General features: G+C 32.4%; 1 protein-coding gene across 1 annotated transcript in view; it reads right to left on the minus strand.

The window, feature by feature from the left end:
- Positions 1-427: 427 nt before the first annotated feature.
- Positions 428-19,731, minus strand: part of SI (sucrase-isomaltase) — a 102,095-nt gene continuing 82,791 nt past the window's right edge. The window contains exons 39-48 of the mRNA XM_050778250.1: positions 18,048-18,082; positions 17,845-17,961; positions 15,546-15,694; positions 13,631-13,715; positions 13,495-13,551; positions 12,656-12,780; positions 8,441-8,529; positions 4,514-4,563; positions 3,762-3,929; positions 428-955 (exon numbers count right to left, since the gene is read on the minus strand). Coding sequence (XP_050634207.1) covers positions 887-955; positions 3,762-3,929; positions 4,514-4,563; positions 8,441-8,529; positions 12,656-12,780; positions 13,495-13,551; positions 13,631-13,715; positions 15,546-15,694; positions 17,845-17,961; positions 18,048-18,082 — 944 coding nt within the window. The 3' untranslated portion in view covers positions 428-886. The remainder of the gene's footprint in view (positions 956-3,761; positions 3,930-4,513; positions 4,564-8,440; positions 8,530-12,655; positions 12,781-13,494; positions 13,552-13,630; positions 13,716-15,545; positions 15,695-17,844; positions 17,962-18,047; positions 18,083-19,731) is intronic.

Genomic DNA, 19,731 nt, shown 5'->3' on the forward strand with positions numbered 1-19,731 from the left:
TATATAAAGCAAACTAAGCTAAGGAAATTTGAATCTCTAGACTGACGTTTGTGTACTCCAAAATCCATACATTGAAAGCCTAATATCCAGTGTGATGGTATTTGGAAATGGGACCTTTGGGAGTCATTTACATCATGAAAGTGGAGTTCTTATGGTGGGGTTAGTGCTCTTATAAAAAGAGACGCGAGAGAGTTTGCTTCCTCTCTGTTTGCCATATGAGGTTACAAAAAGATAATTGTCTGTAAGCCATAAAGACTGCCACCATCAGCAATGGATCTGCTAATGCCTTGATCTCAGGCATCCCAGCTTCCAGAACTGTAAGAAATAAACGTTTGTTGTTTAAGCCACCCAGTCTACAATAAATTGTTATAGTAGTGCAAGCTAAGACAATTTCCATTAGGAAAATAAAGACAAAATACACATTTTATACACTTACATATGTTTATTCTCTTTTTCTAATGAAATATACATACTAAGAAATAATTAAATCTTGTGTAATTGTTGTTACATATCTTAAATCTGCTAAACGTTGAGAAAAATATAGTATATAATTTATAATTACATAAAAATTTATTTAATTTAAAAATCATGTTTAAATTATATCTTAGCTATTTACATACATGTTTAGTAACTAGTTTACAATTGTAGCTGATGCTTAAAGAGGATAAATAGGGCTATTAGAATTTTGTTAAATATGCCTTAACATTGAATCCAAGTCACATTACTATAATAAAATTAGCATTATCATTAATGAAATAGCTTTTCGATATTATGAAAGCCATATTTTGTACAGTACAAGAACCAAGTGAAGAGGGAAAGTTGTAAGCGCTGTGAAACTTAAATCCTGGTGTTTTATCCCATTGACAACTAAAATTGCTGGTGATCTTCATGACCAGTTGATTTCTATTGGTTCTTCTAGAGTAACATTGTTCTGGGTCAGATCAATATTTAATATCTAAAAAAGTAAAATGATAATTACTTGTTTAATCAGAACCACATTTTTCTTATTTTAATGAATGATATTTCAAAAACAAGTTTTCTAATAAATAGTATATACCTTTATTTTCTTTTATATCTTGAGAAAGTTTTACTCTAGGAAAGTTTGCAACCATTTCAGCAACAATTTCACCCAATCTACCCATTTTATCTAAGGTTAAAATAAATCTCAGAAAGGTGGAGTTGCTGTCAAAAGATACTGAAAAACCCATAACTCTTGGTCAATTTTATTGATTTCTATGACTTTACTCTTTTCACATAATTTCTAAATATGGAGTTATTTATAACTGCGCTACATGAATCTCAATGCATCCCTTTTTCAAGTATTATCCAGACATTTTCAGTCAAAGTTTAGATTTAAAAGTGTTATTTTACCTCAATCAAAAAATATTTTATGATGCTTAATTTATTGCCAATGATTCAATTTTGCATGTGTTACTTTATTTCACTGGAGATAATCTGAAGTAGACTGTAGAGAGATTATTATCTCTATCACGGAGATTATTAAGTTGCTGTAGTAAAATGATCTTCTGTCATAGTTTTATGATATGATGATTTCAGAAGACTTTACCATTGCTGCTTTTTGTCCAATGAACTGACAAGATTTTCTGTGCTTTAGCTCAGCAAGTTTGGATTCAGTCATCAAATACGCAAGAGGAGGGGAGGTGAATCCTTTACTGCCTACCACATACCAGGCCTTTTCATAAGGACTTTATAAAATTTAATCTTCCTTAAAACACAGCATATCTGGATTAATTTACCACACTTGATAAATGAATTTAAAAAGTAATAGTTAAAGAATTGAGTATTCGTTAGACAGGTTTAAAACAGATCTAAACTATTTTTTTAACTTAAATGTAGAAAGCAAAAATACACCACATAGCTTTTAATACTTTTTACAAAAATCAGTTGGACATAATTGTTGCTACAAAAATGTTTTAAAAATTATATTGCTAGAGCAATTAAATAATCTCTGTCATAAATTAAAGGGCAAGCAGGGTAGAGAAAGAAATTGATCATCCTCTCTTCCTTTCCTACATATCTATGAAGGCTTGGAAAACAGTAATTGCTCATAAATATTGAGTTTATTTAAATACATTTAGAAGGAACTGCTCAGAGTTGTTGGTTAAAGTAAATGTATATTTCGTCATCACTGAGGTAATGAAACTCAAATATTTGTTCTCAATGCTTAAAATTCTTTGTGAATGTTTTTAAAGAGAGTAGAAAAAGTGATTTTTAATGGTTTGTTTTTACGCTACATATTTGATCAAAACGACCTTGAAATAACACCCCAAAATATTAAATTATCTTATTTGGCATTGTTTATTTACTTTATTTTTACCATAAAAGTTGTGAGCTTAATTTTCATCATTGTAATTAGTAAATAAAAAGCAAGACATTATTTAAGCCAAACCATCTTTTATTTATCTGATTGAACATTGGACCGTCCAAAAAAGTGATTTCTAATTGTGATTGATAACTATTGAGTAGTTATTTTGGGGAATTAATTTTACTTCTTTGGGGACCTAATTTCTTTGTCAGTCACATAAGACTACTGGACTAAATCAGGTATTCTGGAATTTTATAAACAAATCAAATTTTAAAAATAAAAATATGAGTGTAAGGCACTAAGATATTAACTTTTATTTTACTGGGGAAGGACACATTAAATATATCAAAGTTAGGAAATTATATTTTATACTTCCCATCCTTGATATAGTTTTAAGAAAAACAGCGAGTTGTACTGCAAAAGCAGTAAGAAAAACATAGTTCCATATTAAAGGAAAACCCCACTTGTCAACAAAACAGCAATAGCAGTAGGATGCGTGTTAAGTTTCAAAAAGATGGAACAGACTTTCAGGTGCTGTTTAACTCTGGCATTCTCTGACACCTACAAGGATCTAAGACTGCGTCCAAGAAGGACTTTTTTTTTTTTCTTTTTTAGGTTCAAGTTAGTCAAACAACTGACTATTTTAGAAGTTAAGTTCATTTAAAGTGACTGATTAATGGCTCTTTGTTTTTACCCAAGTTTAAACAGAAAGGGTGGGTACACACACATTTACACAATTTTAGTAGTGCATAAGTACATAAGTAGGCCTAAACTTAAAATGAACACTTAAAACAGTTAGCTGTTTTCTAGAATATGTGTTTGAAATTCACCTTTGCAAGCCATAGATTCACAGAATTTAGAACTGGAAGGAGCTTAAGAGATTGATCATTTACTTGATTTTTTTTTTTAATTCAATTAGATACAACAAAAGGCCTAAAGTTTTTTGTTCAAGGTAAAGAGCTAAATACTGGCAGCAATGATGCTTTAACACAAGAATCCTGACTCCTTGTGTAGTATCTGTATCATATGTATCACATTCCTGTATTAATGGGTGCTGACAGTTTCATTAAGTTTGCAAGAATTTTCAAATACATTTTCAAGACATATTCAATGCTTAAATGCAGATATCTTATTTTTAAAATGTATTTTCTGAGGCACTTTATCATATAGGGATAACAGTTATTTTAAGTTTTAATTTAATTTTGCTTTGATTGTATCATAATAACAATAAAATACATGTCATTAGATTGATTTGTATGACAGTTTATTAAGGATAATAATAAGGAAATAAACATGGAGGCCCAATGAAAAGGAATATATGAAGAATGTCGTAATACACTCATAATTATGTTTCTTATGGATGAGAGATATAAGAAGTCCACGTAGATGCTTTAAATACGTACGTTTTTGAAAAATATCTTTTTTTGTTACTTACCAGCTTGGTATTGTCTTCATTAAAAGGAAGTGAATTTTGATTTCCATTATACTTTAGAGTAACCACATTGACAGGAGTGGTTCTTTTCCCCCATACATGAATGGACCCAAGCCTCGTTTCACTTTTATTTATGTAACCTCTTTTCAATATAGTGCTTGTTAAGGTGGTCTGTAAGATAAAGAAAAAGGAATAACATAAACACTTCATTTGTAAAAGCAATTCAATCTAAAAAGAAATACACAAAAGTATATTTCATAGTGTAATAAATTGTTTATCTGTGTATGTGATATAAGGTATTTTATATAATAAACATGAAAAAACTTCAAATATACTTCCTTTTTTCCTATGTATCCATTTATTGAGACAGGGTCTCCCTCTGCCACCTAGGCTCAGAAAGTTTGGATTCAGTCATCAAATATGCAAGAGAAGGGGAGGTGAATTCTTTACTGCCAGGCTGAAGTGCAATGGTGCAGTCATGACTCACTGCAATCTCGAACTCCTAAATTCCAGTGACCCTCTAACCTCAGCCTCCTATGTAGCTGGGACTACAGTTGCATGCCACCATACCTGGCTAATGTTTTTATAGAGATGGGGTCCCACTATGTTGCCCAGACAGATCTTGAATCCCTGACCTCAGGCAATCCTCCCATGTCAGCCTCCCTATGAACTAGGATTACAGGCATGAGCCACCCCACCCAGCTGTGAACTTCAAATATTCTTTAACAGAATTGCATATAAATAATCTTACATACCTGGTTTAAATTAAATTGTACAGATAAATATAGGTCTCTTTCATAGGTGTCTGTAGAGAGAGAGAGAGAAAAAAAAAAGTGATATATTGTTATTTCCAAAGAAGAACCATAGTAAATACCAAAGTATGTATACTTTGCTTCTCTTTCCCAGTATAAACAGTAGCAAATAGTATCAAGTTGTATCTATTTTTTCTCTAAGCCTATTTAAGTAATTCAGATACAATTCAAGAAGCCCTGGAAATGAAGGATGAGTCACCAGGTAAGGTCCTAAGAAGACAAGCTAGGTGGTATATGTGTGTGTAGGGGTAATGATAAAGCAGTAACAAGTTGAAAATCACTTTCACATACAACACTGGGAAGGTGGCAAGAAGTGCACAAGTAGTCCAAAAATAAACAGAATTCAGTGATGATATCAATGGACACTTACTTGCCACCTTAGTGACTGACAAAATAATATAAAGGAAAAAAAGACATGGTAGCAACACATTCTAGTGTCATTTGAAAAAACAAATTCAATTGTTAAGAGATTGTTACAGGTCAACTAAAATTAAACTGACAAAATATAGGTTTATAGCAACCTCTTTATGGTATAATCATTATTTTTTAGTTTTTATTTTTTGAGACAAAGTCTGGCTTTATCGTCCCAGCTGAAGTGCAGTGACACAATCATGGCTCACTACAGCCTGGACCTCCTGGGCTCAAGCAATAATCCCACCTCAGCCTCCTAAGCATCTGGTACTACAGGCATTCACTACCATGCCTGGTTTTTTAATTTTTTTTTATCTTTGTAGAGACAGGTTCTCCCTATGTTGCCCAGGTTTGTTTTGAACTCCTAGACTCAAATGATCCTTCTGCCTTAGCCTCCCAAAGAACTGAGATTATAGTCATGAGCCACCATCACCAGTTTGAAGTATAATCTTGCTGTATTTAAAACCCATTTTAATGATAATCCTAGAGCTAAAACTTGTTAAATGCTATTTATCAAATTCTAAATACTTTATCACATTTACTCTGAAAGGTATGTTATTATTATTATTCCCGCTGTATAGAAGAATAAAGTGGCTTTCAAAGCAGTTAAATAAATTGCCAAAGGTTAAAAAAAAAAAAAAAAAAACCCATAAAAGCTAATTACTGTCAAGGTCTGGAATCAAGCCCAGTTTTCCTTGGCTTCTAAGATTGTATTCCTATGTAAAAACACAAATAAGCATACATAAGATAGAAAGAGCAAAGTAGAGTGAAATAAATAAAACAATATTGGAGTAACATTGAAAGAGCAATATATTTTAATTCTCTTCTCTCCTTATACATATCAGGGCTGTATTCATTAACCCACTAAAATTAATTTGCTATTGATTTTACCTATACTAAAATGGATATTCTGCCTAAAACTTTTTTATATATGCTAATGTATGTATGGCTAATTTAATATGTATTACAAGACATATAAGTGTCAATATTCCTTAACCATTTTAGTTCTTATTTTCAATATAAAATTACAGCTTAAGTTTTCATGAACAAACTTTTAAGTATAGAATTCTGAGTTAAAAAAGCAAAGGTGACAGTTATTAGGAAGATATGGGTAGCTTTGTTATTTTTAATAAGAGGAAGAAGTATCTCACATATGATCTTAGTCAGGGACACACACATAGCTATTTCATTAAGATAAGTAGAAAAATTAACATTTTACTAAGCTCTAACTTTATTAATCAAGAATGGTCAAAATTTACTTAATGTTAAGTTTCAGAAGTTCATTTTGATTTACCTTTAATTATTTCACGATAATTTGTTACCACATTATAATATATCACAAAATTTGAACATATTTGTTTAAAAGAAAGAAGTCATTTCAGATAGGATGCCCATCAATTAGATTGTTGCGTTTGCTGCGAGAGAAAACCTCTTTGGAGATTCTGATCTAACAAATCCAGAGAATAAGCATTTGGTATATATGATTATTGCTGTTAACTCAAGAAATTTCAAGGGATTATTTAAAAATATCTATACTTAATTATACCAAGTATACTGATATTGTGAAACATAACAAAATAAGTAGACCCAATTGGCAAAAAGCTATTTTTTATACTTGCATGAGGAGATCATAGAGAAATATTTGAATTATGCTCAGGGACTTTCCAGTGATTACAAAAAGTCTGCCATGAAACTTGAATAGGGTAAAGTCCACACCAAATGTTTTCATCTATGCCTTAGTTTGATAGGAAGAGCTGGAGAAAATTCTAAGAGAAGTTTTGTCTACCTAAGGGATAAAATGAATTGACTTAATTTGTTAATTATGAGATTCAAAGATCCCAAGTTGCAGACCTAAACTTTACACCCTTGGGAAATTGAAGGCAAATTTCCTGTTGGATGCAAAGGGAAAGGCTGAAAACTTCACAGACCCTCAGTTGTTGCAGTAATGAAGGTCAGAGCTCTAAAAGCAAAGGACTAACTCATGTTGGTATCTTCACTTTCTAAGTCACAAAATGTTATAAAGAGGGATTTATTTTTCCCAAGGATCTTGCTCTCTAGCATACAATTCTTCTATCAACTTTATTATACTTATTTACTAATGGATTACTTCTTATGGTTGCAGAATATTAACTATGATTCATCTTAAAAGATAAAAAAATGCATGTCTTTGCTATTAATGAGAAAACTATTATCTTTGGATAAGTTATTCAAATTGTAATATTAAATTGTAGAGAACTATCAACTTCACACAGATGTCAGTTTTTGTGATTAAAGTTTGTGTCAAGAAAATGTTCAGAACGCTCATCTAGTAGTACTAACACTATTAAATGGCAGTCAGTAAACCTATCCTCTATCAGTGTTTACATACAGCATAAAAATCTCCTATGGGAGATTTCTGAGTTTCTCCTAAAATTAATGAAACTTGAATGAGTCCTATAATCTGCATTCTTAGCAAGCTGTCCCAGGTGTTTCTGATAACAACAGCTAACGGATTTCACATGGCTAGGAGTTTAGAAGTTTAGTATGGTCTGGAGGAACAGTTATGAATGGAATAAGCCTAGATCTAACGTAAAATATATCTCCTCATGTAAAAAAATGCCAAATACTAATAACAAAAACGAACAAGCAAAAACAGTAGACATAAAAACACGGAAATCAAATTTACTTGAAATTGGTTTCTGGACTACCTCCTTGTTGTAGAGGCACCGCTTGTGCATTTTGGGGTCTCAGAAAGTGATTTCTTAAAATAAAGGTCCCAGAAGCAACACTGGAAGCAAAGTTTCTCCCTGACCTTCTCCTGCCTTCCTGTCTCTTGCCCCTTATTCTCTAGTCATAGAAACTAGAATTCCTTTTCCCAAAGGCGAGTCATAGAAACTAGAACCCTTTTCCCCCAAAGCTAGTCTGAGAGCGTTCTCTGTGTCTTTGTGCCTTTATTCTGAAGGTTCCTGTTTCACATAAAACTATGATTACATATGCTTGTTATGCTTTTCTCTTGTTAACTTGTGTTTTGTTATTATAGAGGTGTTGGCTCTGACCTTTAGGGTAAATGAGGAAAAGTATCACTCCTTTTTGTCCCTACAGCATCAATATTTTGCACATATAATAATGTGGTTATTCAGCTAAGTTAACTTTATATATATGCCAAGTGTCTGTTATGTGAATAGCACTGTGCTAGCTTCTGGAAGTACAAAGATAATAGATACGTAATTCCTGACCACACAAATTTCTTACCTAGGCACTTACCATAGGGATTGACTAATTTAGGATAAGAAAAGTCTTTAAATGTTTGTGACATTGTTTATCTATTTAACTTGATTCAGTGAATTTAGTAAAATCTTTTAGCCTTGAATAATATTAATAGCTTTGTACTCAGCTTCCAAAGAAAAATAATAGAAAACATAAAAGTAATGTGATAAAATATGTCATCAATTAAATTTATCTACTAAATAGAGCACTCACCTATACTCTCTCCATCATCCCAAAACAGAGAACCCTGTGCCGTGTGATTATCATCTGCAGCAACAATGAGCTTCATGTATTTTTGTCGACTATAAGAAAGAAATATATAATTTTACCCATGTTTGTAGGATAGCATATGTCTAGGTATGATATCATATGCACATAAGGATCTACAGGAACACAAGCATTAAGGAGTGTGCAAATGACTTAGACCAAGAAAATTAAAGCATTCCCATTTTTCTAAATTAGTTAACAGAAATTATATAAAACAATAAATTTTTTCATATTTAGCTGGGTGCAGTGGTTCACATCTGTGATCCCAGCACTTTGGGAGACCGAGGCAGGCAGATCATGAGGTCAGGAGTTCGAGACCATCCTACCCAACATGGTGAAACCCCATCTCTACTGAAGTACAAAAAATTAGCCAGGCGTGGTGGCGGGTGCCTGTAGCCCCAGTTACTTGGAAGGCTGAGGCAGGGAAACTGCTTGAACCCAGGAGGTGGAGGTTCCAGTAAGCCAAGATTGCACTACTGCACTCCAGCCTGGTGACAGGGCGTGACTCCATAAAAAAAAAAAAATTATTCGCATTTAATAGGAAATATCATGCATGCCTTTTGATCTCAAGAGTTAACATAATGTAACAAATCAAAAGTGGCCTCATTGAAAGTAATTAAAACCACGTTAAGTTTATTAATATATTTCCTCATGCCTCTCTTGGGTAATCCTGTCATTAAGCATTAAACATGAAACAATTTTAATAGCATTTTTAAATCTTTTATGATTTAAGCCTTCCTCAGATTTCTGTACATAAATAACTGAGTTATCACTGGTTAAAATTAATAAGAATGTATAAAGTAGTCTCCAAGTTCTAAGTTACGTCCTTGTAATAGACAATACCTTTCAAGCATGTTTCTACATAGGGCTATTTGTGAACTAAATACTTGCTTCCATGTTAAATCTCCAGCAATCTTTGAGAAGCAACTTGATTTAGCAGCCTCATATTGTTTGAAATAATTTATCAGATCAAATGTTTTAGCTGTCTGCCTTTTCCAATCACAAATGCTAAAGAATATATGGCCATGGAAGTCTCCTAAAATTTCCAGAATCTCTAGAGTTCAAATCTCCACAGTAATTTGATATTTTTCAGTGAAATATATTAACATATCTTAGCATGAATATGTATATGAATTTCAGTTCACAGTCACTAGGGTTTAAAAATAATTTAGAAACATCAAAAATATGGCTTAACCTGCAATTTCCCGACATATACTAAAACTTGTGATTAGAAAGAGTTTTACAACTTTTTATACTGTACAATGATCTGTCTTCTCTCTCATAAAAAAAAATAAGGTTTATTCAAGGCACAAGTTATGAATGGTCTCCTCCATGAAGCCCTCACTTTTCAGGTACAATGATGTATCTCCTGTTTAACTGATATTAGGATAGAATATTAGTAGAAACGGACCGGGGTAGGTCGAGGAGATTAGAATATTCTGTTCATGCCAACTGGGGCTGTCAGCATATAGATGACCAAGAGATGATACAGCACAAAAAGAGAAGAAAAACAGAGACAGCATCCTCTAGAACTTGAATGTTGAAGCAAGGAATTTTGCAAGGGAAATAAAGATTGATTGGAATAAGAAGTTTACACCTACGTCAGTCTGAGAACACAGAGCAGATCCATTGTCCCTGGTAAATTGGACCTATTGCTGAATGATAGAAAGAGAAATCCAGGTCGAGGTACTCAGGCAAAGAAGAGAAGGGCCTGGCCAGACAATCAGTTATAAAAATGGTGCTAGACAGAAAATCTGGGATAGGCTTCATATTTATATAGGACAAGGTCATTAAGAAACAGGTCTGGAGTTCCAGACCAGCCTCACCAACATGATGAAACTCTGTCTCTACTAAAAACAAAAAAATTAGCCAGGCGTGGTGGGAGGCACCTGTAATCCCAAATACTCAGGAGGCTGTGGCAGGAGAATCACTGGAACCCGGGAGTTGGAGGTTGTAGTGAGCTGAGATAGTGCACTCCAACCTGAGCAACAGAGCAAGAGTCAGTCAAAAAAAAAAAAAAGAGAGAAAGAAAAAAGAAAGAAAGAAAAAGAGAAAGAAAGAAGAAAGAGAGAGAAAGAAAGAAAGAGAAAGAAAGAAAGAAAGAGAAAGAAAGAGAAAGAAAGAGAGAAAGAAAGAAAGAAAGAAAGAAAGAAAGAAAGAAAGAAAGAAAGAAAGAAAGAGAGAAAGAAGGAAAGAAGAAGGAAAGAAAGAGGAAGGAAGGAAGGAAAGAAGGAATGAAGGGAAAGAAAGAAGGAAAGAAAGAAAGAAAAAGAGAAAGAAAGAAGAAAGAGAAAGAAAGAGAAAGAAAAAGAAAGAAAGAGAGAAAGAAAGAGAGAAAGAAGGAAAGAAAGAAGAAGGAAAGAAAGAGGAAGGAAGGAAGGAAAGAAGGAATGAAGGGAAAGAAAGAAGGAAAGAAAGAAAGAAAAAAAAAAAAAAAGAAAGGAAAGAAAGAAAGAAAGAAAGAAAGAAAGAGAAAGGAAGGAAGGAAGGAAGGAGAGAGAGAAAGGGAAAGAAAGAAAAGAAAGAAAGAAAAAAAGAAAGAAAGAAAGAAAGAGAAAGAAAGAAAGAAAGAAAGAAAAAGAAAGAAAGAAAAGGCAGAGGAGAGGACAAGAAAAGAAAAGAAAAAGGAAAAGAGAAAAAAGAAAAAAGAAAAGGAAAGAAAAGAGAAAAAAACAGGTCTGGTTCCTCTTGGATGGCAGGACACTTAGTAGTTTGATGGAGTAGTGATACTGCCCGTGAATGTCTACATTTTCATGGACTATAATGAGTCAGGAAATATATCACAAGACAGACAAAGAGAGGCAAAGAAAGGGAAACAGAAAATTAATGGAAAAGAAAGGGACACCTCCAAGCTATACTGACTTAAAGTTTATAAAAAGGTTCATCAAATGGAATATTATTCAGTGCTAAAAAGAAATGAGATACAACCCAGGTATCTCATGGAGGAACCTTAAATGCATATAGCTAAGTGAAAAAAGTCAAATTGAATGGTTACATACTGTATGATTCCAACTATATGACATTCTGGAAAATACAATTTTATAGAGATAGTAAAATACCAGTGGTTCCCATGGGTTGAAACAGCGATGAATAGGTGGCAAATAAAGGATGTTTAGGGGAGTAAAACAATTCTAAATGACACCAGTGGTGGATGCAGGTCGTCATACATTTGTTTAAACCCAGAGAATCTACAACATCAACAGTGAACCCTAATGTAAATTATAGTCTTTGGTGATAAGTGTTAGTGTAGGTTCAACGACTGTAACAAATGTGCTACTCTTACGGGGGGTGTTGAAAATGAGACAGGCTATGCATGTGAGACAGCAGAGGGTAAATGGGAAATCTCTGGACCTTCTCAATTTTGCTCTATAAAATTGCTCTAAAAAATAAGTCTTTTAAAAAAAGTTCATCAATATTTCATGTTTTCATAAAATGATCTTCATAATACTAGATCTTCCACATGTCAGAAGCAGAAAAGTAGGGTAAAACCTTGTTGAGGCAATCATTCAAAATATAAGACATTAATTTGTCATTACTTCTGCATATTATAGATAGATCATAAAGGTTTAGTTTATATTTTAATCTGGGAAGCTTTCTTACTTTAAGAGGAAATATCCTGTTGGAAGACAGTTTTCCATGGGTCTCTTGCATTTTTGTATGTCATATGCAGAGGCACTGACAGCCTGTCTTCTGAGCTGTCTTTTCAGGGATGTTTTAAAAGTGAATAGCATTGAATTGCAGGGTTTAAAAAAAATTCTTAATATTTCTTCTTACTGTCCAATATAAAAAAGATAATCTTTTTTTCAAAACAAATAATGGACAGATTTGTTTGTAGTCTTATTAAAGACACTGTTTTCCTAAACTTGGGATTTCTTGTTTGTGACACAGACCTCCTACATGTGCAATGCCTGCCTGGGCCTCTCCATGTCATCCCCATGGGACTTGGTGGAAAAGAAAACCTGATGCTAAGATAAAGTTCCTGTTTCTTGCTATGTCATAAACCACAAACACCTTTGTCTCTGACCTGGCAATCATAGTACCGAGGCAGGCTAATGTAGAAGCTTGGCAATGGGGTAAAATTTCAAACCTTTTCTATTTCTTAACAATGCTAGCATGGTGTATCTCATAATTTAACCTGAGCTTTGTAAACAGTTCACTTACCTGTAAAATGTGTTTTGAGCTGGCTCTTGACATGGTAGGATGTGACCACCACGGACATGTAGGTTTATTGTCTCAAAAGAAGCATTAAATGTATAAAATTGTCCTCTGACACCAATATCTTCGCCCTGGAAATGAAAGGGATGGAAAGAAGAACAGATGGAGCAAGAAGTGGAATCATCAGCAACATTGGTACTTGAGGATATACATTTTAAAAAATCAAATGATACACTTTTAAATTTAAAAATTAACATTTATTCAGAAAATCTTAATTTGTTTCACTGTCGTAACCATTTTACTCTCTCTCTCTCTATATATATATATATGTATCTCATAACATGATGTTGTATACCTTAAATATACACAGTGCAATTTATTTTTTAAAGTATATCTTTAGAATCTAGTTAAATATAAGTCTTTTTGATAGCATTGAAAGTCATTTATAGTGTTGTTTTTGTGGAGCTCACATGCCTAAAGTGTGTGGATTTTTGAAAGGTCACAAAAGCTCTCCTTGACTTATGTACATTATTCTTGGAAGGACTGCACTACCTTTAATGATCATTTTACATATCCAATAAAAGGCAATTATCTTTTTGTGTGTAATGTGTAATTACCATGTTTATTTGCTAAAATAAATCAATGACTACACAACAAAGTGCAGCAGAATAAATTAACTCTCTTTCACTGTGGGTTAATCCAGTTCAGTTATAATTTACCAGAAATGTTACTTTCCACTCTTTTTAAGTGGAAAGTAAATCCCACACACCATTAATGAAAAGGCTGGGACCAAACAATTACCCATTTCTGTTTAGTCAATTCCCCAGAATTCCTTAAATACTTACTGTATGGTAGTCAAACCACCGAGCATTGGGGACGTAGGCATTTACAATTTGAACATACTGGAATGTAAATAAATAGCCATTAATTGTATGTAAACCAAATAAAATTTTGTAAACAAAAATATGTGGTAGGACTTACAGGTTCCAGTACTGGGGTAACCATAAATGCTGGACCCCATAAGAACTGCTTGAATATATCCCAGGTTGGTTTTTCATCAAAGAACCTTGACAAAATTATCACAAATAATTAAATTAAAACAAATAACTTTCTCCTGAATACCATAAAATCATTATTCAAATCATATTTTGTATTATAGACTTTTCTGGATTAAAATAAAAACAAAATAATAAAAAAATTTTAAAATGTATCAGTTGGATTGTAATAGTACAATGTGCAGCAGTATAATACTTTATGAGTAAATCTAGACTATGACTAAATTTCCTGAGAAAATAGAGAATTGTGATGGACATGTAACATCAACTAAATGAGAAATTACTTTGGAAGAGAACTAATAGAGGTACAAATATTAACTTTGTCTAGTATATGATCAACAAGTTAAAAAGCATATTAAAAACACTCGAAGAAAATTGTGAGACATATTATAATAATTTTAATTCATTAATTTTAAAAATAGTTTGCTTATCCTACTTAATAAACTCTCTAAATAGTAGATTTACATGTTCCTAAAGGCTCTGTAACATGCTAATGGATTTCTGAATTTGAGATATAAATGGCTAGGAAAAACAAAAGTTTTTTTTTTTTTTAATGTTTTAAGAGCCACTGTTAAATGTTAACATTTCTTCTCCAATTGAAATGAAAAAGAAAAGTTATTTCTTAAAATTTGTTTGTTCTTTTGCTGTGGTTTTGTTTTGCCTTATTAAAAGCTGAGATTAATGCTGAATTGGAAAGCTGGGCTTACTCCTCCATAAATTCATGAAAGTAGGAACTCAGGTATTCTCAACAGGACAACAGTCTGTATAGTTAATAATAATATTTCTGACTAGTGACTCAACCCAGAGCTGATACGCCGATTATCCTGGGAGGTAAATAGGAATAGCAAAAAGGGTAAAGTCTGTAAATAAAAAGGAGATCAATAAAATGTTATCAGAAATAAAGAAGGGATTATGGTAGATGACAAATTAATAAAGCAACCAGAACATAATTTGAATCCAGAAAGAATCTTTTGTTGTTGTTTTAGGAAAACTGGATCACTTATCCTGTCATCAAAAGAGAAGGCATACCAATTAACTTATTTGGTAAATTTACTTTGGGTATTTTTTTTTTTTTAATTTAGGTAAATATTTGCCTTTTTAAAATGCGCTTATCAATAGTGAAATCTAACAAATCAACTCATTCAATTATGTTAGTAATATAGGGTGCTCAAAAAGTTAAATATACTGTGATTATTCAGGTTTTTTGTTTTTATATTTGATTGCATGTTTTGCTTTTTGTGATATCTACAATAAGAATTTGCTGTATTCAACTTAAAGTGGGTAAAAATTTTTGCAAATATGTTCCATGAAATATAATTTTTAAGGTTTGGTCATATATAAGTTTGAGCTTTAAGAGGTTAATCCAAAACAAATTTATAAGGCTAATATTGACACTGTTCCTGTATATCTTATTGGGATACATCAAGGAAAAGGTGAGATGGTCTCCAGTCAGACATCTGTATATAGTAGATTACATAACTGCAGTAAACCTTGATTAATTAAATCATGAGGGGCATTACTTATCTCCCTACAAATGTTGAGAATACTCAATGTAAACACATATACAAAGCATGTAGAACAATACCTAGTATACAGTAATTATTCTGAAATAGAATTATTAGTTTTGAATAACTAATGAATGTGGTTCATTCTTCAATGGTTTATGCTAGACTATTAATGGACATATTTGTGTAAATGCTTTATTAATCAAAAATGCATGCTAATGTAACAATGGAAAAGTTAACAATCTAAAATGTTTTATATTGCACTATAAGAGATAATTGGACAAATTAAATGAAAAGTATCTCTCTGTGATAAGAGAAAACAAATTTTGTACTTACTCATGCAAAAGGGGTCGAATAACAGTGCCACCATGAGCATGAATTTCATGCATTTGTGTGTAGAAATAGGGCAACAAGGTGTATCTAATATTTAGAATATTCCTTGACATTTCAGCAAAAGTTTCATTCCAGGAAGCGGGATCTTGTCTCTGAAACAAAGCAAAATAACATAGTTATAAACTTTTGTCTTTGTTTAAATCATAATATTCATATTTGAAGAACTAAAAAGAAATGATATTAATTTATTGTCATGTGCTATGTACTTTCTCCCCAAAATATTATGCAATAATATTTCTGTCACATGATAAAGAGAAAAGGTACACAATATTTTAATAAGATAAATTCAAATTAAGTCCATGACTTGATTTAGTTTAAGTGAACATATCCAGAGAAAAGTTCACATTTTAATAGATGACAAATATATTGTCAATTAGGTGATAGTCAGTGTTAGAGTGATAAGTATAGGAGAGAAATGGAATGATACGTTATCCAAAGTGAATTGAAATAAACACAGACAAGCAGAGCAAATGATGGTGACCACGTACATTGTGGGTCCTCAGGAGAAATGAACAGATTGTGGTACTAAACTGATAGAAGAGAAGGCATAAATTTGAATGAAAGGAAAGAACATGCCTGAGTATTCTCTGGAATGCACACTCCAGCTCAAAAGACTAAAATTTTTAGTCTAAAATTTAGAGTGGAAGGTTAAAAGTCTACAAAAAAGTTCTTGCACGTATTAGTTTAAAAATAATAGGCAAGAAAAGTTATTACTATTTTATATTTCGATTTGCACCAGGGGAATAAACAAGGCTACCACAAAGCTCGAGGTAACATTTAAATGTTTTTCATTGACATCAGCATGACTGGGGCCCTTTATAGTTGTGTCATATCAATGATGATTCCAATCTTTCTGTATTTTCAGGAGTAAGAAAGTTTGAATGAAAATTTACTGTCATAGCTGTTATATGCAGTATTAGAATACAGAAAACCTTGAAAGTAAAAATGATCCAAGAACTATTAAACTATATGTGATCTTATTACTGATATTTCCAAAGTAAAAGAAGAAGAAAAAAGGCAAAAATCATTATCTGTTTCTTATTGACCTCATTGATATAATTTTAGTTTTAACATGTTGATACACAAGCATCTAATTATAAACCATACAATTCGAGTAATACATTTCAACAGTTCATTTGTACCAACTCATAGTTAAACTTAAGTAGAGGTTTCTGTCCTCTAGATTTTTATTTAGAAATACTTCCTCAGTCATTTCCTCCTTCTGCATTTGAATTTTCCTCAAACACTCCAACCACATTACAATCTTTGGGTATTTTACTTTGTTCCTTCCATGTGGAATTCTCCATATATTTATATTGGTTATTGTTCCCCACACCCATCTCTGCTCTAGTATTTCTTCATTTAATATGTTTCTGAGCACTTTTCCTAAAGCAGAATCTCTGTAAAACTCCATCACTTTAGCTTAATATATTTTTCCCTTATAGACATTTATTTGTATCTGACCTATTACGTATATAATGGTCTATTATTTATATCCCTTTTTAGAATATATAAATCATTGGAGCAAGGACTTGGTAAATATGAAATGGTATACTCTCAATAAAGCATCTCTGTCCAAGCTTTCATTGATTCATGCTCTACTTTCCCAGTATTACAGCTTTCTAAATTGCATTATTGACAGCAGATTTTCCTGTTGAGATATTGCTGTGTCATCAAGTTATGTCTCTATTGTCCAACTTTCAAATTCTTTCAAAATGTGGTTCCATTCTGCCTACAATCCTTGTATTTCAGCATTTTCTAAAATAAATCCTACTGTATTTCTACCCACCTTTCCAGTAGGGGGGGCCATATGGATTTCACAGCATATCATGAGCTCTGCCATTTATTTACTATAGTCAGAACACATCTTTTAAAGCCCAGCTCTGTCTTTAACCTTTCCATCATGTGCATTTTGCTAATTTATCATTTCTCTGCATTTCTTCACTGAAAATCAGCATCATGAAATTTAGTGCTTATTTAGATATTGGCTCTAACTGTTCATAATTTTCCATAATTTTTAGAGGAGGGTGAGGATTGTTACTCACACTCCAACTTCATATAGGCCCTGGTGTCTGTTGCTCTCCAGTTACTCAAAAAAAGTTCCTCCAGAGAATTTCCTCACTACTCCAAAATTATATATAACGTCAATAAATATGCCAGCTAAATAGGCCATGTACTCTAAAGTATAATGAAGAGTAGCCCAAGTAAGAAAATATTGAAAGTAAATGTAGTAATTACATACCCTAGTATTTGCAATGTTGTGATTCCTTGAGTATGGATAAAATGCTCCAAGTTGCATCCAGCGGGTACAGAGATGATAATCTGAGTTGTTGAAGAAACCACAGATGTCTGCTCCAGTCTAAAATACATTGCTATATTTAGTTAAATTTGAATAGTTTATGAATATTTATAATTTATGAAGATAAAAGGAATAAAACTACTTACATATGATATTCCAAAGAGACTAAATTCCATCATACCTACAAAAGTTAGAAAATATATCTTAGAAAGTTATTATTTCATGTATTTTAATATTGGTTTTTATTTCTACTTATGAAGATGTTCTCTTTTTAATATCAACATCCAAACATGAAACATTTTTCAGATTATGAATGTAATTATCTCATAATGCTTCTCATAATGCTAATACATTTTGACTTTGTAGCATTAGTGATATTTACAAAAATGAGATACTATAAGCTTCCTTGACACTTGCCAGGCGACATATTCAGAGAACAAATACATTATGAACACATTATACTGTGAGAAGGAAGTGGTGTCCACAGTTTCATTTTTGAAAATAAAGATGCTATTTCTGCAGTCATTTAACTATAGGTCTTATTGAACTATAGGTTAAATTTATTTCAGACTATCATTTGAAACAAATTGAATCATCCTTATTAAACAAAATCCTCTAAGGAGTAATCAATTCTATAAAATAGAATGAATATGATTTCTGAGTTCTTATTTTAAAGGAATATTTCTAAGAATTAATTGTTTTCCTTGAATTTATTTATCAACAGTGAACAAATTTTAAGACTAAACATAGAGCACAAAAGTATCTATTTCCCTATTAAAATGATAATGTCTTATTTAGCACTTATTCAATTATTGTCACAAATTTCTTTTCAAATTTGCTTCAAAATGTTTCATTTTTTAGCATCTATCAGTGATTTATATTCCCTAGAATCTAGAATCCTTTAAATTTTAGTTTCAGAAGTACATTTGCAAGTGTATTATTTAGTAACTTGCTTGTCACAGGGGTTTTGTGTACCGATTATTTTGTCACCCAGATACTAAGCATAGTACTTGACAGATTGTTACTCAATCCTCACCCTCCTCTCACACTCCAACTTCATATAGGCCCTGGTGTCTGTTGTTCCCTTCTTTGTGTCCATGTGTACACAGTGTTTAGTTCCCAGTTATAAGTGAGAACATGTGGTATTTTGTTTTGTGTTCCTGTGTTAGTTTGCTTAATATAATGGCCTCCAGCTCCATCCAGGTCCCTGCAAAGGCCATGATCTCGTTTTTTTATGGCTGTATAGTATTCCATGGTGTATAGGTACCACATTTTCTTTATTCAGTCTACCATTCATGGGCATTTAGGCTGATTCTATGTCTTTGGTGAATAGTGAATTGGTGAATTCCATGTCTTTGATGAAGAATGTCTTTTGTGAATAGTATTGTAATGAACCTTCCTGTGCATGTCTTTGTGATAGGATAATTTCTATTCCTCTGGGTATATAACCACTAATGGGATTTTTGGGTTGAATGGTCATTCTGCTTTTAGCTCTTTGAGGAATCGTCACACCGCTTTTCACAATGGTTTAATTAATTCACAATACCACCAACAGTATATGTGTCAGCTTTTCTCAACAACCTTGACAGCATCTGTTATTTTTTGACTTTTCAGTAATAGCCATGAAATCTAGAATTTCTAGTCATTTTTCTTTATTGACTGTAGATGTTATCTTTGCCAGCTCCTGCCCTTCTCGGCAAGGAATCTGAGGCCAAAAACAATGACAGTGTTTCCTCAAAATAAACTAGTTGGAGATCATTAGTTTCTGCACAGCACCCTCATCCAGCTTCCTGGCCCACTGTCTTTTTCTGATGCTCTATGCCATAAAGT

This window comes from Macaca thibetana, chromosome 2 (genome assembly GCF_024542745.1).
Source record: "Macaca thibetana thibetana isolate TM-01 chromosome 2, ASM2454274v1, whole genome shotgun sequence".
In the NCBI taxonomy this organism is placed as follows: domain Eukaryota; kingdom Metazoa; phylum Chordata; class Mammalia; order Primates; family Cercopithecidae; genus Macaca; species Macaca thibetana.